Genomic DNA, 22123 nt, shown 5'->3' on the forward strand with positions numbered 1-22123 from the left:
TGAACTATCCCTTTACATGAGTTAAGGGAAAATACCTATTGCCAGCCACTCCACTTCTTCTCAAAAAGCAAAGTAACCATCCCAATGATATGAGGAAGACATCCTAATGATATGAGAAAATGTTGTGGTTTTCCAGGGAAATCTTTAACAGTCTGTCAACCTAACCACAAAACTTCCAGCCCTGCTGTTACCAGGCAACCAAAGTGAACACTAAACAACCACACTAAACACCATTAATCACTTATTAGTGTCAACGATAAGAAAACAATGATGAAACAATGTGCACAATTAGGTCACACCTTGACAACCCATGACGTTTCTCTTGGTTCTGAAGGACATGGTAAAGGGTTCAGTCAACAGAGGAAGACTCCTTGCTCTCATGTCAAAGTTCCTTCTGAAGCAGCAAGCATTCCAGGCCTCCCACATCAGTTTTCCTATTTAAACAGACTGTGGTAATCTACAGGTGTGTTAACATAATCCCAGGTGTAGCTACAGTATGAAGGCTGCTTTCACAGAACCAGAGGGGCCAGACAGATGAGACGCTGCAGCCTCCAGCAAGCATGCCATTGCCAACACCACCAGGCAGGTCTCCACTCAGCAGTTACCAACACACACATAAACACTCAAACACACAGAGACACACAGACTGAAACAGAGACAGATACAAACACATAAGGAAAATCTTCCGATATCAACAATGGCATACTACTTGAATAAAGCAAGTAGTGTTGTAAGTTCAACCGAAACTTCTGTACTTTTTAGATACTGAAAAAAACGGTTCAGTGCTATAATTTTTTACAACTTTTGGTACTTCTTTCATACAGTATGTGTCTCAGATCTTTACTGATTGAGCGGATCGAGTCTGTCTGCCAGAGCAGCTGATGTCCCCTTACAGCACGAGAGCACCGAGCATGTTCCACTTACTCATTGCTAGCTCTAGCCTAGAGGTCTTCACAGGTTCAAAAAGTTGGACCCGTTCCGAAATGGACCTGGGTCTTTCCCACCCAGACCCTATACGCATAAATACTATTTTAAAATCTAATCTCCAATGTGGAGGCGATTAAAAGAATTGAGAAAATAAGTGATGCTAGTGAAAATATGGTAGTGGATACGCCACAGCCTGTAGTAAATGTTTGCTGCCAGACAAAAGATACCCTGTGTGTTAAAAAGATGGATTTTGTTGCGTTCATTGTCACAGTTATAAACTGTACGGCACAAGTCTCAAAGAAGTTGAAAAAAAAACTGGACATGATTGTGGCTGCGGCAGAAAAGTTTGGCGCCGGAAGACCCACACTCCAAGGTTCCTCTTGAGCCTGTGTAGGGATCAGATGTTGTATTGTTCTTTTTTATTTTTTTAACAGAAAAGTTGTTTGATTGACTTTTTGGTCGTTTTCCTTTTTCCATTAACATATATACCATATACCGAGGTATTTGAAAACAGCCACAAAATGTTTTTTCAACGTCGTCAAAACTATTTTTTCCCCCCAAGTTTTTCCAATACATTTGAATATTGATTGCAAATGTTTTAGTTATTACCTGCAGTCAACTCGTGTAATACCTTAGCAGATTGTGTTTTTCATTTCACCTGTCACATCATTTATGTCAGTCACGTGTTTGTTCGTAAATAGCACAACCGGAGCTGGTGAGTCCATAGCGTTCTATAACTATCGGTGAGTCTCTGTTGTGTGGCGCACATGAGGTGATGAAGTTACACTTATATACAATTCACTACTAAATGTTTGCCATCAGTTATCTTATAGACAAAGCTCTGGATGAGTTATTTTCCCCCTGCGCTTTCTACTAACGTTTTTTTTCTCTGTTCGTTTCCCATGTACACATGCTGCTCTTCCTTCAGAAAAGCATGCATGACAACTTTGTTCATTTGCACAATTTCTCTCGTTCACTTTCACTTATAAATATCCACACTCACAGAAAATGACATTCGGTAGCTTCTAGCTATGCTTCTAAAACTTTATGAGCTGGATTTTCCTGTTTTTGCAATTCATTTATGTGAATTTTTGCTCATTGGCATTTAGCTAACAGCGTCTATGTGATTCACTATTAGTTTGTGCAAATTCTATAATGTCGGTAAAACTGTAAATCCCATATGGCAATATGAAAATTTGGATACCGCCCAAGCCTAATACCCATAACATGATGCAGCCACCACTATGCTTGAAAATATGGAGAGTGGTACTCAGCAATATGTTGTATTGGATTTGCCCCAAACATAACACTTTGTATTCGGGACATCAAGTTAATTGCTTTGACACATTTTTTTGCAATATTACTTTAATGCCTTTTTGCAAACAGGTTGCATGTTTTGGAATATTTATATTCTGTACAGGCTTACATCTTTGCACTCTGTCAATTAAGTTAGTATTGGGGAGTAACTACAATGTTGTTGATCCATCCTCAGTTTTCTCCTATCACAGCCATTAAACTCTGTTTTAAAGTCACCATTGGCCGTCATGGTGAAATCCCTGAGCGGTTTCCTTCCTCTCTGCAACTAAGTTAGGAAGGACGCCTGTATCTTTGTTGTAACTGGGTGTATTTATACACCCAAGGCTTAATTAATAACTTTACCATGCTCAAAGGGGTATTCAATATCTGCTTTTTTTATCCATCTACCATTAGGTGCCTTCTTTGCGAGGCATTGGAAAACATCCCTGGTCTTTGTGGTTGAATCTGTGTTTGAAATTCACTGCTTGACTAAGGGACCTTACAAATAATTGTGTGGGGTACAGAGATGAGGTAGTTATTCAAAAATCATGTTAAACACTATAATTGCACGTAACTTATGTGACTTGTTAAACACATTTTTACTCCTGAATTTATTAGGCTTGCCATAACAAAGGGATTAAATACTTATTGACCCAAGACTTTTCAGCTTTTATCAATTTGCAAATATGTTGAAAAACATATTTCCACTTTGACATTATGGGGTATTGTGTATAGGCCAGTGATACAACAAACTTAATCCATTTTAAATTCAGGCTGTAACATACCAAAATGTGACTCGTTTCAGGACAAGGCGTATGTTACACGTCACTACTTCACAGGAGAGGCATTTGAACGTAAACACAAATGCCTTCTGGAACATGTGAACTTTCATGTACCTTAGTGACACACTTGTATGCCATCTGTAAATATGACAAAAAAAATTAAATGATTTGGTTAGCCATGGAAAAAGACGGACTTCCCGCTAGCCGTGATTGGCTGAGATAATGGATGGGCTGGACATGCTGAAAGATGAGTTCGGATTGGTCTGCCATGCAGTATGTTTCTTTATATAACATGAGCTGCTCAGTATGTATAGGTAATACTTTCTACCGCATCTTTTTTGAAAGATATCATGAAGAACTCCAAAAGTGTTGCTAATGCTCTCCACTTTCTGGAGGTTGATCGTGCCATGCTGACTCTCTCCGACTCCAAAAATGAATCAGACAATGGGGAAATTCCTGATTTAGGTCAAAACATCTTCATTGAACCAGACATTGTAGAGTCTTCAGAAATAGCGAACAACAGTGTTGTTGTCACGGAAGAAGTTGACCATGCTTTGAAATCAGTGGAATGCCCGATGAAAGCAGAGTATGAAAGTGAAGGAGGGATACAATTCTGGCATTTGATGGCAAATACGCATAGGGAGTCAAAGAGAACACATAGAAGGCTGTTGTATAAAACACGTATCTACGGATTACATCTTCAAACTAAGGGCAACCTTGGCATCCATGACAGAGAGGGAGAAGCGTCCATCCATGTATACAGGTAAGAGAGTCTAGCTAGCTAAATTTTCAGATATTAAACATTTTGAATTCTGTCAGAATGTTGTTTTCATTGTAAGTTAAAGCGTACTGTTAGCTAGCTAGCTAACGTTAGCTGGCTGGCTCGCTAGTTAAATTTCTGTGTATGAAATGTGTAGTAATATTATTTGTATCTCAGAAATCATTGCTAGTTATTGCCTAATGTTAGCTAGCTAACATTGAACCTAGTTGGTTAGCTTTAGCTACCTACAGATTCATGCATGATGGCCAGCTATGACAGTCAGTTTGTATTGCTAGTAGTATGGGTTGGGATTATTGCCACATTCAAAACAACTGGGAACTGACTTCCAACGTCAGTGCTTTTAAGACAACTGGAAACTCAAGAAAAAAAACTAGCTCCAACTAAAAATTTGTTTTGAACAGTCAAACAACTCAGAATTCCAATTTGGGAGCCCCGACTTTCTGACCCGAAGACCACTGATTTCATGATTTGACCTTGTATTTTTCCAAGTTCCCAGTTGTTTTGAAAGCACCATTAGGTTCATTGTTTAGCTAGCTAGCTAGCAACAGGTCTAAGAAAAGACTATTTGACAGATGATTACAAAACCCACCAAGTTAGCCGGGTGTGTCCGGGGGTGATTACAGTCATCAATTGTATTTCATGAACATGTGTACATGGTGACCCATCCACAATAATGACCCATCCACTTAGTTAGATGTGGCTGGGAGGTGGTTATAGCATTTCTTTCACATGACCCATCAATTTAGACAACTAATATTTATAAAATATTTATCTGGACACTTTCTATTTGTGATATTGCTACTATGCAAGTAACCATTTCACTGTACCATTTACATCTTCTGTATCCTGCATCTGACAAATAAACTTTGATTTCATTTCATATAGTGTGTGTTTACCAGAGACGGTAATGTGATGAACAACATGACCTGCACCAAAGTCAGATTAGGATATAGGCCAAAGACTAGATAACGTGTATTTTTGCTTCTACTTTCACCACTTTTAGTCTTGACATCTTTGGTTGTTTACTACACTACCTTACTCTGTTTAGCGCATGGCCTCACATGTGAATCGTTAAAAAGATGGGTGGGGCTTAAGAGGGTGTGAACGATGCTGAATGGGTGTAGAAGAGCTCTCCAGTAGGTGTACCAAAACATTCAAGGGCCATTTTCTCAAAAGTGGGGTTACACATTTAGCAACTTTCAAAGCAGAATTACTTTCCCGTTGTTCCTCAACTGCCGTGTATGATATACCATTTTCTAGCTCTGAGTCTCTACTTTTATCCAATGTGAAAAACACCATTGAAAACGTTGCTACATAGGACCGAATCGAGATGGTCGTTCACAGATGTGGAAAAAGAGGTGTCAATACTTTCTGAAGGCACTGTAGTTAGATTGCTAAAAGCAAAGTCAAATTGATTGCATGATTGTATAATTGATTCATTAATGCATACATGGCTGTCTCTGAAAAATGGACTTCAAACATTTAAAATGTCATGATATTGAACTCAAAAGATCCGTCTGGATCAAGTGCCATTTTGAAGTGATATCGTTATGATATCGGGTACCGTGATGGTAGCGAGTATCATGATACTAAACCTTGTTACCAGTAAATATTCTGGTACCGTGACAACACTCATTCTAAGTGGTATGCTGGTATGGACATTGGAACGTAATCATACCCTCTCTTTCTTCATACAAAGGTTGTTTATTCATAGTCATACACAATTTAAATAATATGTATGTTGAGAAGATGAGGTGTAACATAATCACTACAAGAAGATCATGTGAATAACATGAATTCAGTATGTAGCCTAGAAGACAACAGGCAAGACCAGGTCCTTACCGTCCCGGTGACCCTGACGTCATGGAGACGCCCCCACTCGTCCTCGTGGCTGTCAACCATCATTAGTCCGTCCTCCTCCATCCCCCACTCAGCCTGCAGATCCAGCTGCACCTCCTCCCCCAAGGAGTGCATCCCCACAGCCGGGTAGAGTGCCTCTGGAGACCCTGGGACCACGACCGTGCCCACCTGGACGCAAACACAATGTTACTATGTCCGATGGGTGACAGATAGATGGAGTCTTGACCAGTCCAGGACCATTGAGTACTAGACCCAGTCTAAGACCAAAGCCTTGATCCTGACTGCACACGAGGTCTCAGGAGTAAGACTACGAAATTAAGACTCAATCTCTGTGGCCCAATCTGCATTCATGGCATATGGAGGCGTTACATATCATAGAAAATATAAATACCAGACGAAAGTAGGGTAATCTTTCTCCAATTACAGCAATATCTTGATTGTATGTTGTAGGCCTACAGGTGTGTGGAAGAGAATAAGACTAAGAGCTTAGCTTACTTCTTTTCCGTTCTTGGTGAAGAGGACTGTTGTTCGTCCATCCTCCAACGACTCTAGGTAGATCCCACAGCCGATACGATCGCCACGGTTACATTTGGGCCCAAATTGCTGTCCAACAGTGTTCCCATTGTACAGCCTGTTGAATGGCAGAGAGGTGAGATGTGAGCGTGCTGGCTGAGCAACAGCTGGCAGACTACTAAAGGAAACACCAACATAAAGTGTCTAGGGGGTTGGCCCACCACGGGCCGCCAGAACAGCTTCAATGTGCCTTGGCATGAATTCTACAAGTATCTGATGCTCTACTGGAGGGACTTGACACCATTCTTCCACAAGAAATGCCATAATTTTGTGTTTTGTTGATGGCAGTGGAAAATGCCGTCTCAGGCGCCATTCCAGAATCTCCCATAAGTGTTCAATTGGGTTGAGATCTGGTGACTGAGTCAGAAACACACACACACACACACACACACTTTAAACTTCCTATGCTCCTTTGAACCCATCTTTCAATGTCATTGAAATCTCTTCTTCTAGCCATGGTAGCCAAAATAATTTTTTATACATGGCCCTAAGCACGATGGGATGTTTTATTGCTTAATTAACTCAGGAACCATACCTGTGTGGATGCACCTGCTTTCAATATACTTTGTATCCATGATTTGTTTCCTTCCTTTATTTTGGCAGTTACCTGTAGGTCTCACATACTTCAACCTTCACAACAGTAGACAAAGTAGTAGAACTGAGTCGATAAACCAAAAAGGCATTTTGCTAATATTGTCATCACCATAAGTAGCCTACACTAGAGAAATGTGAAGTTTGAAATGAAATAAGTTAGCTAAATGTGTGATTGTTAATGGGACAATTGATAGTTATAACCATAATTAATAGTATTAGTAGTTTAAAGGATAAAAAAAGTGGTGCACATTAATGTTACAAACGTATTGTTCTATTTATCGTTATCGCATCAATTCAAGCAATTTCTCGCGATATGGATTTTTGTCTGTATTGCCGCCCAGCTCTACCAAGCAGTGTTTCTCAACTTAGGTTGAATGTTCGTAAAGTGGTGCTGTGGCCCGTTCAAAATAAATCTGTTGAGGAACATTAGGCCTATTTCTCTATTCCCTTCTAGAATATACCATTGAAATTATCTCTATGCATTCTAAAGCAAACTGATGCTAGAATGTTAAGGTAGGCCTTCATTCAAAACTTTACAAATAAGAGATTTTAGAGTATGTACGGGATACACATGGAATACACCGTCCAATGAATTCCTTACTTGCAGGTTCCTTCTCGACAATGCAATAACAATAAGAAACAAGGCAAAAGTTAACATTTTGTCCCCAATTAGTTATGCAGAACCCCCACTTGGGCCAATTGAGATATCGCGTGTAACTAACACATTTCAGTTAATTACTATAGCTCCCGGCTTGGACCAATCAGTAAAAACTTGTAAGACGCATCATTCCCCCAAGGTTTCATCTAACTCGGCCCTTCAAACTCGACCCAGTGCTGTCTGAAATATTGAGTGTGACTAACGGACAAATTAACGGACAGACGAAGACAGATCCATAGTCCCTTCACCGGTTTCATAATGGGGGACAATAATACAAGATAGGAATACAAAAATAAAGTAAATGGCTCAGTAGAATAGAATAAACATTGTGCAGTATTTACCAATCATAATAAGAGTCTGGTAGCTGCAGTAATGATGCGTGTGTAGCTTGAATGTGTGTGTGTGTGGGGGGGGGGGGGGGGGGTGCGGAGAAGCAGAGTAGGTGGTCAGTCCAGTTCAAGTGTTCAGCAGTCTGATGGCTTGTAGATAAAAACTATCTCTGAGCCTGTTTATATCAGACCTCATGCTCTGATACCAGCTCGTGGCGGGGGTGTGTGGGGTCCTTGATGATGCTGCGGGCCTTCCCCAGGCACCGTTTCGGGTAGATGTCCTGGATTGTTTATTTATTTAACCTTTATTTAACTAGGCAAGTCAGTTCAGAACACATTCTTATTTACAATGACGACCTACCCCAGCCAAACCCGGACGACGCAGGGCCAATTGTGCGCAGCCCTATGGGACTCCCAATCACGGTCGGATGTGATGCAGCCTGGATTCGAACCAGGTACTGCAGTGACGCCTCTTGCACTGAGATGCAGTGTCTTAGACCACTGCACCACTTGGAAGCCCGGGAGCATGGTGGGTGGGAGCAGGGCCCCAGTGATGTACTGTGCCGTCTTCACCACCCGCAAGAGGGTCTTGCAGTCGTGGACAATGCAATTCCCATATCAGGCCGTGATGCAACCAGTCACGCTCTCGATGCTGCAGAGTTAGTATTTGGAGAGGACCCAGGGTGACATTCCAAATTTCTTAGAGACGCTGTTGCACCCTCTTGACAAGACTGGTGGTGGTGTTGGTCCATGACAAGTCCTCGGTGATGTGGACGCAGAGGAACTTAACTGTTAACTCTCTCTACTGCAGTCCCGTTGATGTGGATTGGAGCATGTTCCCTCCTCTGCTTCCTGAAGTCAACAATCAGCTCCTTTGTTTTGATGCCATTGGGGGAGAGGTACCACAATGCCAGTTCACTTACCTGCTCCCTATAGGCTGACTCGTCATTGTTGGTTATCAGGCCTACAACAGTTGTGTTGTCAGCAAACTTGATGATGGAGTTGGTGTCGTGCAAAGCCACGCAGTCGTGGGTGAACAGATATATTATAATTATAATTCCTAAAACCAGGTCTCAAGCATGGATTACACTTGAGGCCCATGTGATTTCCACAGAGTTGGGTATGGCTTTTCCTGTTACGCTCCTTGCCTATGGAATAGCCTGCAGACTAAACTTAAACTTGAGACTCTTGTCCCCCTTGCTCATTTTAAATATTTATTGGAGCATTTATTTTTGTATTGCTTGTAACTGTTTCGGGTAATGCAAGTTCTTGTGCAGTTAGTAGAATAACCTGTGTGTAAATGAAAACTGTTGCTGTATTTTTTATTATCTGTGATCGTTTTGTTTGTCTTGTTTAGTTTTTTTAATCATTGTACCTAAACTGTATGTGTAAACATGTATACGCAGGGCCCAGCTGGAAAAGAGACATTGGTCTCAGTCTGTGTTCCTTGTTGAAATAAAGGTATAATAATAATAATAATAATAATAATAGCAGAGGCCTGAGGACACACCCCTGGGGGGCCCCTCTGTTAAGAGTCAGTGTGGAGGAGGTGTTGTTGCCAATCCTCACAGCCTTTGGTCTGCCCATGAGGTCCAGGATCCAGTTGCAGAGGGTGGTGTCCAGCACACACTCTGAGGATGCGGCCAGGGGTGCCATCTGGGCCGGCAGCTTTGTGAATATTAACTCTTTTGGGAGTTTTCCTCACGTCAGCCTCAGAGCAAAAGCACTTGGTCATCCGGAGCAGCGAGTCTTCCGAATCAAGGGTAGAATATGTTAAGCTCGTCTGGTAGGGAGGCTTCGATGGGCACCACACAGCTGGATTTGCCTTTGTAGTCTGTGATAGTCTCTTGTTTTTGCCACATGCATCGCGAGTCTGATTTGTCGAAACATCAATTAAAGTTAAATTCAATTAACTTACTTGCCATCATCAGCGTGGTAGGCCACTGAGTGCGGGAGCCAGCCAGGCTGATGGTCCAGCTTGTAGTATTGAGGCACCAGGCCAACAGCAATCATCCCCCTCACTCCTGTGTCAACGATGGTCACCTAAAAACATCACAGACCACTTCACTTAAAAACCATAGCATGAGCAAGAGGTCCTAACATGCTTAAAAGTTAATATTTCCCTGTGGGGGTGGCAGTCAGACAGCTGTTCACGAGCACCTGCAACTACACACTTTCCTACCGACAGCAATTAATTATGACATCATACCTGAGGGCCGCTTAAGTAGAAGGAGTGCAATCAGAACACTGAAAGATCGAGAGCGCTGAAAAGGGGAAACCATTAAGTCCTTCCCCATGACCTCACTAGCACGGCCCCTGGAATACGCAGCAGTCTGTTTCTCTGTATCACATTCTTAATCCCTTTCAGAGCTCCTTAATCCTCAGTCAGACTGGTATGGGCTGCGTCACAAATGGCACCTATGGGCCCTAGTCAAAAGTAGTGCACTCTAAAAGGAATAGGGTGCCATTTGGGACATAAAGACACTTGAACTGAGATGGACACAGGTCTGATGATGATCGACTGAGGTGACAACTGACTGATAGGTGGTTGGGAAAGCCCCCCCTGCCCACTGCTAAATGGTCTAAGCCTGAAAAACCAAACATTTTCATATAAGAACCATGTAACTTGCAGTTACATGATTGATTAATAAAATCTGAGTTTTGGCAATGATCATCCTGAAAACGGGAATATTTCAGTGCATGTGTCAAAAAGTAGATAAGACAATAAGAAAAAGAATTACATGGCTTCAAGTCTTCTGTTTCCATAAACAAGGTTGTGTTTAATTCACTCTAAGGTGTGTCCGTTAATGAAAAGCGGGATATGATTTCCCTTCCATGAAAGTTAAAGCAGGCGCGGGCGTTCAGTCAGACACTCATTATGTCTGCCCAGTCAATCCTCCAACGCCATAGTGTGCATCCCAAATGGCACGCTATTCCCCTATATAGTGGACTACTATGGGCACTGGTCAAAAGTAGTGCATTATAAAGGGAATAGTGTGCCATTTGGGACTCACATATGGACACCAGCAGGACTCCTTCAGGAATCACTCTACTTACCCACTCACTGTCCTGGCATAGCATACAGTAGGCTCAGGAAGCCAACACTAAACACCAGAACCAGACCTCTCCCTATCCCAGAATGTACAGCCAAGTCCTCCTTTCCTGAGCTTTACCAAAACCCAGGATGCTTTTTTACGAGTCTGCTGTCTTTATGATTTAGTCTGGAGGGACTCCTATTAAAAAAAGGTACTGGTGAATAACTGGGGAGTTATGTTACACACTGCATACTTTTACACTGGAAAAACGACCATTTGTCAGATCATTTGTCAGATCATTTGTTTAAAAAAAAAGAAGGGTCCAAAAATAACAGTTTGGGTTGGTCTGAAAACTATTTTTACTTAAATGTGTCAGCTAAATTTAGCAGCTGTGCAGTTCTCTGAGGGCAGACAGCAGTTAATCTACAGGGTGTGACTGGCGATGGGCTCAGAATTACGATGCTCTTGACTTGAACTGTCAAAAGACTCGCCTATACGACAGTAGGCAACAGTGTGGGAACAACAGGGTACAACAGTGTGGGAACACAATAGAGGCAAGAGACATCTTGACTTGACAACTTGTGTGATATGTCTGTCAATTTTGATTAATAGCTTGGTAATGTTAAATAAATGGACGAAAATTAACTACAAGACCACCAATGCCTGAGTCAGGGATACCTAACTAAATCTGTATTGGAGCTTACCTCAAAGTAGCAGTTTCCTTTGGATAACGGCCTTGGAGCCACGTAGCAGCCAACCTCATCCGAGTTCCCTTGGTAACTGTAAAAGAATTTCAGAAATGACTTTATATTAATCGTATCGTATTTGCAAAAGTATTTGAAAATATGCAACGAACATACAAGCGTATGCTACACAGCATACAGTAGTTCTTTAACTTGTGGATGGTACTGGTCATCCAAGACAGTGAGAGGCTAGGAGGACAGTGTGAAAGACAGTATGAGTCTAAAAGTAAACAATCTAGGGGTCGTATCCACAAAGCAAGTAGAAAATGAGTCATAAGTGCTGAGAATATACATTTTACTCCTACTCTTATGGGTAAAAATGGAAAACTATGCATGAAGCCTCTTTAGTCCCTCCTAGTCAACATATATTTAGGAGACCTCATGAGCTGTCCTAACCAGTTAAGAGTTACCAGCAGGTGTCTTGATAATAGAAAAATGCAGTGAGTCAGTGGTGCCTGTACCACATGAAATTGCAGTTGTTAAAGTTGCACTATGCAAAAATCGCTCTGCCATTTCCTGTTTGCTAATACTCTAATAGTTCACCTAATTTCAGTTTATGTCACAAAAGAAGCTAGTATACCATTATACCATCTAAACAGCTCTGAAATGTATTTTCCATAACCAAAAATATTGTTGTTTCAGCTGTTTGAAGCTGGTGTACAAAACCGAAAGTAAAAGACTCAAAAACAAAAGAATGGGAAGCATAGAAATAGCTCGCATAGAACAGATCTATTCTGCACGCATATACATTTGGCAATTGAAAGCATCTAGGGTTTTAGCCAGCTGATCCGACACCTTATGCTTGGCTACAGTTAACCCAAAAAATGTATTAAGAAACTGCGGAGCCGGCGCAAGATATGGTTTGGAAAACGTACCTCAATCCAGGGATGAGAAATGTGTAGGGATGAGAAATGTGTAGTGCAGCTGTAAGCAAGTGTAAGGTGTTGGATCAGCTAGCTTATGTTAACTTTGATTGTTTTCAATGAAAATGATAGACTTTTCAAAAGTATACAATGTTGTAAGCAACATTATCGTCGAGTGACTTGATACCTACTTTGTAAAAGCTATTTAGAGATGTTAAACGGGATTGCGAGTGTGTTGATATAACGATAATATTGTTAAAATTCTGCTTTTAACAACCATCAGAATTTGTTAAAATATATATATATATATATATGCCATATAAAGTGATCGTGTCAGGCGAAAATGATATCAAATGTTTTACCATTTCAACATTTGATGTACAGTCCCATTCACAGCTGGCGATGCCTCATGGTTATGATGGTTATTCCCCATCATTTGCAACAATGTCAATAAGTGTCATCACTATCTTTCCTTTGCTGTACCTCAAACTGCCGTGATTGTGATTACCAGCTGAGATAAACTTTTATGAGTTGATTTTACTCCTGGTTAAGAGTATGTCTGAGCAGTGTCTTAACATCAACCTACTCTGAGCTGGGAGCTTTTTAAGTCTTAAAATAGGTTTTAACAGGATTCCTAGGACACTCACAAACTTCTACAGATGCACAATCGAGAGCATCCTGGCGGGCTGTATCACCGCCTGGTATGGCAACTGCACCGCCCTCAACCGTAAGGCTCTCCAGAGGGTAGTGAGGTCTGCACAACGCATCACCGGGGGCAAACTACCTGCCCTCCAGGACACCTACACCACCCGATGCTACAGGAAGGCCATAAAGATCATCAAGGACATCAATCACCCCGCTGTCATCCAGAAGGCGAGGTCAGTACAGGTGCATCAAAGCTGGGACCGAGAGACTGAAAAACAGCTTCTATCTCAAGGCCATCAGACTGTTAAACAGCCACCACTAACATTGAGTGGCTGCCGCCAACACACTGTCAATGACACTGACTCAACTCCAGCCACTTTAATAATGGGAATTGATGGGAAATGATGTAAATATATCACTAGCCACTTTAAACAATGCTACCTTATATAATGTTACTTACCCTACATTATTCATCTCATATGCATACGTATATACTGTACTCTATATCATCGACTGCATCCTTGTATCACTAGCCACTTTAACTATGCCACTTTGTTTACATACTCATCTCATATGTTATACTGTACTTGATATCATCTACTGTATCTTGCCTATGCTGCTCTGTACCATCACTCATTCATATATCCTTATGTACATATTCTTTATCCCCTTACACTGTGTATAAGACAGTAGTTTTTTGGGGGGAATTGTTAGTTAGATTACTTGTTCGTTATTACTGCATTGTCGGAACTAGAAGCACAAGCATTTCGCTACACTAGCATTAACATCTGCTAACCATGTGTATGTGACAAATAAAATATGATTTGATTTTATGAGATGCTTTGAGGATACAGCCTAGGACACCGTACAAACGAACACACCTGAGTCAGCTCATCAAGGACTTGAATCCGGTGTTACTACTTGGCTGCAACAAAAGACTTCACTCACAGTGGGCTTGTTTGGCTTCGACTGCCTTGCAGTCATCGACTGCCTGATCTAAAATTCACCTTGAATAATAACTACCTATTATTATTTGCAGATCAGTCAGTCACAATTTACCCACATTGCATCAAAGATTTGATGTTCTCGAAGAAGGCCACCATGCCTGTGGGTCCCCAGAACCAAGGATAGAGATATTATGATGCATCTGACTGTGCTTTCTCTTTACATTCCTTGGTTCTGTGGACAGGGCCACAGGGTGGCTGTGTTTGAGAATATTAGGGCCGTGATTCATTGTGGGTAAATTGTGTCTGACTGACTGATCTGGGCCCGGTTTCCAAAAAGCATCTTCAGGATAAGTTAATCGTTAGAACCTTCGTAGGAGCATTGTTAAATCTCTGAGCTTATTCCCAAAACCATCGTTATTAACGTTGCACTTGAAATAACTCTTAATCTAAAGCCTGCCTCAGACAACTCGTAGAACAGCTAAGTGCGTCATTAAATGCTTTTTTGAGTTTGAGTTTGAGTTTATTTTTATAGGGACAGTGCACATTAATCAACATTTCAGTAAAAGTGCCGGTTTTAGCCAACCGGCTAATTTTCAACCGCAGTCCCTGGGCAGGTTATTAAAAACAATTACAATATAGACAATAGCAACATAGAACAAGCAAGACATAGCATACAGACAGAGCAACATAGGACAAGCAAGACGTAGCATACAGACAGAGCAGCATAAAACAAAAAGCAGCAAGACAAAATTCATAAAAGCATCAAAGTGTTTCCACACCTCACAAGCTACAGACAACAGACAACATGGAGTGGCAACACACAGCTAGGGACCATGTTCACAAATCTGATTGACCTTTAGCCATGTCTTCAAGCATTTTGTGAAAGTGTGATAGTTTTGCCTTTATACACAGACGATCTCTGCTAAACATTGATACACCATGTGATTCTATCTCTCTTTGACCGCTGCTAACTTCAGAACAAAGTTCTGCAGCTGCCAATGTCTTTGCAAATGATACAAACAAGGGACGTATAAAAAGATGCTTCAAATAAAAACCAAGATGACTGCATTTAAACAGTAGGCCATAGGCCTATTTCAATCATATTGAAATACGTTTCATGTTCAATCGAATTATATTTACTACTTGTAGGATACTGTCTGTAATTCCTCTCTCAAATATATATATATATATATATATATATATTTGTCTCAATATATATGCTGTACTACCAGCTGAATTTCACTCTGGTAAAAGTAGCCTCTCATGTGCATTTTACCAGTAAGCCTATAGTCTCATGAGTCTTCTCATGAACCCCCAGTACCTCTGGTTGGGAATCACTGGCCTAACATGTGTGCAATGATGTGACAAATTGGTGATTTAGTGAATTTGCATTGGTTAAGCATTAGAATAAGCCGCCTCAATATTTGCAGCTGTAAGTTGTAATAGGAGCAGATCCGTTTTCAGTATTGTGAATGTTAAGGTAAGATTTTAATGGATAAAGCTGATCCGAGAGCAGCGCTCCCTTTCTTTCGATTCTATCAGTATCAACACATGCTCCAACAACGCACTTAGCGGCCGTTCTCTCTGCATGGTGTTTTTGGAAATGCATTTTGCATCTTCTGCCATTGTTGGGAAACCAGGCTCTGACTGTTCCGTCTCTTTACATTCCCTGCCCAGAACCAGGATAGAGGAACACTGTTTTGGCTAGTGTCATTATATATTATTATGTATGAATGTTGCTGTTTATATGTTTATACACTATGTATCTTGATCTTATCTGACTTACCACAACTGATATTCCTTCTGGAAAATAAATACAATTCAATCCCTCATTCATCATCCTACACTTGACAGTTTTCATCCCCACCTTAGCACGTCTCCGTCTCTCAGCATCCTCTTGAACCGCTCACGGTACCGCACAGCCCCTACCTCGCGAATCTCCCGGATCCTCCGTCTCCAGTTCAGAAAACGGTAATGGAGGTTGATGTCGTCCATCGCTTACCTGAGGACAGAAACAGGAACGTTGAGGTGTTGATCCTCTACCCTACTCTCATATACGTTTTTGAAGTGGCAGCTGCATATGAATAGCAGGCTGAATAGTTATGAACTAGGATGTCGGTTTTGCATTTGTTCGGTTCAGTTGGATCTAAATAAAATAAAATAAATATATAAAAATGCCCAAAGTAGCTTGTACGAGGGTGTCAAATAATAACATGTAATGTACGGCGTATTACCTCATTAATACACAATATACCTAGTTAGTTAGCAATTTAAGAACATATCAAATGTTACTAGTCTAGAGCGAACTAGCCAGCTATCTAGCTCCAGCTGCCAACACCTGCAGGGAAATAAATACTGTTAGCTACTGTAGCCGTAGGTTAACGTTAGCTAGCTATCCACATCAAGCACTTCTCAACCACACATACAGTGAGGAAGAGTTCTGTCCGTACGCAGGACATCCTCTCACACGTCCGGTAACTTTTTGTTTATTTATAAAACACACACCGACTAAAAGTTGCACACCTTATTGTTAAGCTACTGTCTTTCATCTGTGGCCAAATTCCTTGTTGTTTACAAATTTCCCGTACGTGCTCTCCAGCTCCATCAAAACAAATTCCGCTGAGTGCAAATGGCGCGTTCTAATGACATCATGATACCAATAACATTTGTTTCCGGCAATCTATAAAGTACTCTACTGTAGCTGTTTATTTTAGGCTATAGGCTATTTTTCAAAGAGCATTATTATCTCAATTGAGTTGGCGACACTTGACAGGATATAAATTAAACTTGTGTGTGAGTGAGCAAGATAGAATTTGAGATGACAGTAAAATAATAAAGGAGCCTAATTATGGGGCGGAGCCGTGTCTTTTTTTTAGAAGGATGAATCCTGAGTTTTGGGGTGGGTTACTAATTGTTAGGTGTGGAAAGGGAGGGCTTCCATAGCTAAAAAAAAAATACATAAAAATACATCTTCATTGTGAAACATTTGAACCGAACAGCGTACAGGACTGACAGCAAATGTTTCTTGCTTTTACACATTCGTTGCCAGATTGGCTTCAGCATTAAACAGCAGTGTTTTTCCCCTTAATTTTTCTAAAATAAGTCATTTTTAAAGAGGTGGTCCTCCTACAAAATTCTTCACTAGTCCATTATCATGACACACACACACACACACACACACACACACACACACACACACACACACACACACACACACACACACACACACACACACACACACAGAGGAATGCATTTCCTGTCATGGAAGAATGAATCATGTTTGGCTTAGTCAGCCAAAGTCCCCTATGTTAAGTGGCACTCCGGCAACCTCTCCGTCAATGTCTCTCTGATCAATGTCTGAACGTGCACTTTTACGTCATCAAGTTACTCTTTTGTGTTCATTATTAAACTTTAAACTTTGGATGTGAGTGACTAATGCCTTGATTAGAATTCCTTTGGTGTTTGACTGTACATTCCAAAGTTCCAAAGACGGTAGCCCACGTTTTAAACAGCTCAGGTGTGCAGTCGTAAAGTACAGTAAAGGAATAGGATTTAGACCAGTGCCTGATGCAACGGTTTAACAAGATTGCTGTTGGAACCTGTCCAAATTCATTATCAGGCTTCTTCATCAATAACCATCAAAGCACAGGTGAAGTATGTACAAGGGTTATTCTCAGTTTGTATACACAGAAGAGGACACTTAATCAAACGTATATGTTTTCTATAAACAATTGTTCTCCTCACCAGCCTGTCATTTTAAATGTGTCAGTAATGCTTACTTGTAAAACACATAAATCAAATATATTCCCGGTGGAAAAACAATAATGCCGAATTTGAAACAGCAATAATGACCCATTCATGATGGGGTTACGGCTAACCCTATTTCACCAGCAGGCACTGGTAAAGGAAAGGTGTGTGTGTCAGAGACAAGGGGAAGTGGGGGTGTGCTCAGCAATCTGGAAATGAGAGGGGAGACTAATATTCCTCTCTCCCTCTTTCCTTCCCCCTCCCTCTCCCTCCACCTTTTGGCTCTTTAAAAGCCGCTGTCCGTGGTGTCTGTCTGCTTCATTATCGCTCTGTTGTAGCTGGAGGGGATTCCTATCCACTCTGCCTCGCTTCTCCCAACCAACAACTGGAACTGAGCTGAATAAGAACAAACCTCAGACAACAGCCTACCCTGACATTGAATATCTGGCATTGAAACAAATAGGAACCTCCTGGACTATTACTTAACTTTTGTTGGTGGACCACGTGTATTTTGAGGGAAACATGCTTCTGTACCCTGACCTTCTGGCCCTGCTCTTCCTCCAGCTTGCCCTCTCCAGCCCGTGGACGCTAGCCTCACGGCTGCCCCCTCTCAGAGGAAGGAGTCCCTCCAGTAAGGGCTTACAGGGGGCTAGGGCCCCCAACCAGAGGCAACAGTCTGTGGAGCTCAGCACCACTGTCCTGTTCCTGGGGGAGCCCTGTGGGGTCTACACCCTGAGCTGTGCCCGAGGACTCCGCTGCGCCCCACCACTGGGAGACCCCAGCCCCCTCCAGGCCCTTCTGCAGGGCAGGGGAGTCTGCGGCAACGCCAGTGAACCCAGCCCTTCTGAGAGTCCCCAGCCAAAAGGTAAGACACCTACTACAGCACAGAGGGAGACGCCACTCAGTTACATCTGGTGGGGTGGAGGAGGAGGTACTGTAAACTATAATTAAAATCAATGCTAAATTGAGCTTTTGCAGATAGTTCACTTGACCTAGTTATGGGCTGTATAACAAGGGCCCAGAGTTGATCCTTGTCAGAATATGGATATGACGCCATATCTTAGATAAATAAATAAACGTTGCTCTGATGACTTTGTTGTGATAAGAAAGGTCCTGATTGTGAGATTGTATTGGCCTGTGGAAGTGGAAAATGTGTAGCTTCATCAGAAGTAAGAAATACAGCTAGGTCGTAATGGAGCACACAATTGGCACTGACAGTAGTTTACATTGGAGACAGAGCCAAGATCAGTATGCAGTGCTCCAAACTCAGCCACAAGACTTAGGATTTCTTTCAAATAAATCTATGCTCAGACTCCACCAGGAATTAAATTGTTTTGTGTGTGGGAAATGTTCTTCTCTTAAATAATCCCAATTATGTCATGTTGACCTCAAATCACCAGCAGCTGGAAATTTTACTCAACAACCTGTTAATGCCAATCTGTGAACATGATATGTGACTCTACCTACTGGTTTGTCTCTGCCACTGCATTCATCAGATATTTCAGTAATCAGTTACTGTGGTAATGTAATCCATTACTATGCTAAAGCTGTTGTCATGTATTTTTTCCAGCCACACACCTGACACTGACTGAAGACCTGGAGAAGGTAAAATCATTTACTTAAGACATTTCATAATGAGTACATGTTGTGCTTCCAAATGTATGGAGGACTGTGTTGAGCGATAGAATTGAAAGACTATAAAACATGCACCTGAAATAGTGGCGGGGGTTTTAATAACGAAAACCTGCTCTCTCTCTCCGTCTTTCTCTCTCCTTCTCTCTCTAGGCTCCGTGTCGTAGGCTGCTGAACACTGTACTTAAAGGTCTTGAGCCCGTGGTCTTCCAGTCAGACCGTGGCGATATTTATATGCCCAACTGTGACAAGCGTGGTTTCTTCAGAAAGAAACAGGTATGTTTAGAAGCAGACTGGTTTATGCATGTATAGCATAGGTGGTTCGCCAAACTATGCTTGCATGATGAGTAACCTTGCCTAAGTAGGAGTTCAGTGGACCAACTCAATCTTGAGTTGCAGGCTGGACTCGATAGTCAATGCCTGGTCAGAAATGTTTGTGTGTATGTGTTTGAGTGTCGTTGTTGTGTCCTATACAAAACTGCACATCTCTAATAGGCTTTATCTCTGTGTGGCAGTGTCGGTCGTCTCGGGGCATGCACCGCGGTCACTGCTGGTGTGTGAATGAGAGTGGCATGCCAACATCATCACACACAAGTCCAGAGGGCACCCTGATCTGTGACAATGTATGAGAGGGCACTGCCCAGTCCAACACACCCTGAAGTCTGGAATATTGACCAATGGGTGAGGATCGAGAGGAAAAGCAAGATGAGGAGAAAAGAGGGGGATAGAAGAAGAACAGAAGAGCTGCCCAAAGTGCTGGACACTAAATGGCCAATACATGCAAAATTCACCCAACTGCATCCCAAATGGCACCCTTTGTAGGGAATAGGGTGCCATTTCAGATGCATTCCCTACTACCTACAAGCACATTTTTCCAATTGTATTTCTCGGGCAGGTCATTCGCTTTATCCATCCCTGTTAGTTTGGTCTCACAGCACCCTCTAGTGATGAGTTGTGATACAGTTCAAACCAGAGAGAATATTTACTAAGTAGGCTTCACCTGAGTTTAGACTGGATGGGTATGGAATTATTGCACTTTTTAGTTTCAATATCTGTACTCTGTGTTATAAATATGCAGAGTTGTGAGTTAATTTTATAACCTAACTCAAAGTGGGTAGACCTGTAGTAGACTACATCCCCAATCCCATTCACCCGCTGCGTCCCATGACAGTCTAGGCCAGGGTACTCAACTCTTACCCTACGAGGTCGACAGCCTGCTGGTTTTCTGTTCTACCTGATAATTAATTGCACACACCTGGTGTCCCAGGTCTAAATCAATCCTTGATTATAGGGGAACAATAAAAAAATGCAGTGGAACTTGCTTCGAAGTCCAGAGTTGAGTTTGAGGGGTCTAGGCCTAGTGATGACGATTGTCTTTGATGATGTTACCACTGTCGCTCTTATAGTTCTGAAACTATGCACTTAAATCTGACATTCTGATTTTCAAACTCCAGGACCAAGAACTACTGGAGCACCTCCAATCTTTTTACTGACATTATAGCTGTGCAGACATGTTTTTAGAGTATAAGATATAGTCTTTTTATATACATATATAAATTAAAACCTGATGTATTATTTAATTCTCAGTATGTATTTTTTATAACAAATTGTACATTTTATTTAAGTGCTTTTTTGTCTTCTATTGGGCATGGCAAAACATTGGATTTTGTACTGTACCTGCTGAACATATTTTATTGATGTAATTATTTATGTTGACAATCTTTTATACTTAAGTAAATGTGACATTTTATCAATAAAAGCCTCTGAGTGGAAACACACTGGAAGCAAATTTATGTTGATGGGTATCTTTCCCAGATGTCTGGTGAAGATACTTACCTGCTGTATAATATATGTTTTAGAGGTTTCATGTGAGCCTCATAACAGCCTGGAATAACAGCATGTGGTCTACAGTTTAACAAAAACCTGTTTGTGATTGAAAATAACCTTGCTATTGCTATAATGGCTGGTCAGTGTGCCCTTAATCCAGAAATCGTTCTCATATGACCAGGAAGATTTAGAACAGGACTGGCTCTCAGTTACCATGACAATATCTAAAGCCAAAGAGCTTTGGAGTTAGTTTGCTCTTAAAAGTTTAAAGTGTGTTTTTTTTATTTTTATGTTCTTCACCTTCCAAAAGCACAATCTGAGTCTTATAAAAAGATACACAATACACATTTTTCAAACAGCAGGAGACAGGAATGTTAAGTGAATTAGTTGGTATTTGTGACTTTACATACAAATGGAACACACACACACACATGCAAACACACACACACAAACACACACACACAAAGACTGCTTTGTTTTAGTCATTTAAATGTTATTAGGAGATTGAAAAAGGACGACCTGAACTCATGTAACTCTACTCCATTCCGCAATAAAGGGGAAATTAGAATTAAATGTCACAAAACAAATGTTTATATTTTTGGGAATCTACTGTATATAAGTCTCATTGGAGTAATTACATTTGAACCATATTCTAGTATTCTATGATAATCTAAAAATAGGTCAACAATATCAAACAATTGTTACGGACTCATTATGTACAAATCTAAGGTAGTTGAATGAGAAGTTGATTGTTTTGATATTCAATGGCTCTGGAATGTATAGAGGCCGTTTTTCAGGATCCTGACCAATTCTGCGGTTTTGTGTGTTTTGTTTGCGCTGATCTTAACACCTCTTGTACATAATGTTTTTGCCCATTGTTTCAT

General features: G+C 41.2%; 2 protein-coding genes across 3 annotated transcripts in view; one reads left to right on the forward strand and one right to left on the reverse strand.

The window, feature by feature from the left end:
• The window catches only part of LOC109894724 (SPRY domain-containing protein 3), a 54392-nt gene extending 37705 nt beyond the window's left edge, over positions 1 to 16687 (reverse strand). For both annotated transcript variants that reach the window (XR_002255908.2, XM_020488425.2), the window contains exons 1-6: positions 16557 to 16687; positions 15901 to 16035; positions 11540 to 11615; positions 9719 to 9843; positions 6142 to 6277; positions 5629 to 5814 (exon numbers count right to left, since the gene is read on the reverse strand). Coding sequence is in view for 1 of the 2 variants with exons in the window: in XM_020488425.2 (XP_020344014.1) it covers positions 5629 to 5814; positions 6142 to 6277; positions 9719 to 9843; positions 11540 to 11615; positions 15901 to 16028 (651 nt within the window). In the remaining variant the exon portion in view is untranslated. The remainder of the gene's footprint in view (positions 1 to 5628; positions 5815 to 6141; positions 6278 to 9718; positions 9844 to 11539; positions 11616 to 15900; positions 16036 to 16556) is intronic.
• Positions 16688 to 18094: 1407 nt separating this feature from the next.
• On the forward strand, positions 18095 to 21186 carry LOC109903098 (insulin-like growth factor-binding protein 3). The gene is made up of 4 exons (XM_020499761.2): positions 18095 to 18645; positions 19351 to 19385; positions 19566 to 19688; positions 19928 to 21186. Exons 1-4 carry the CDS (start codon positions 18303 to 18305, stop codon positions 20039 to 20041), a joined length of 615 nt encoding a protein of 204 aa, XP_020355350.1. The 5' UTR covers positions 18095 to 18302; the 3' UTR covers positions 20042 to 21186.
• Positions 21187 to 22123: the final 937 nt, after the last annotated feature.

The sequence above is a fragment of the Oncorhynchus kisutch genome, linkage group LG1 (assembly GCF_002021735.2).
Source record: "Oncorhynchus kisutch isolate 150728-3 linkage group LG1, Okis_V2, whole genome shotgun sequence".
Lineage (NCBI taxonomy): Eukaryota > Metazoa > Chordata > Actinopteri > Salmoniformes > Salmonidae > Oncorhynchus > Oncorhynchus kisutch.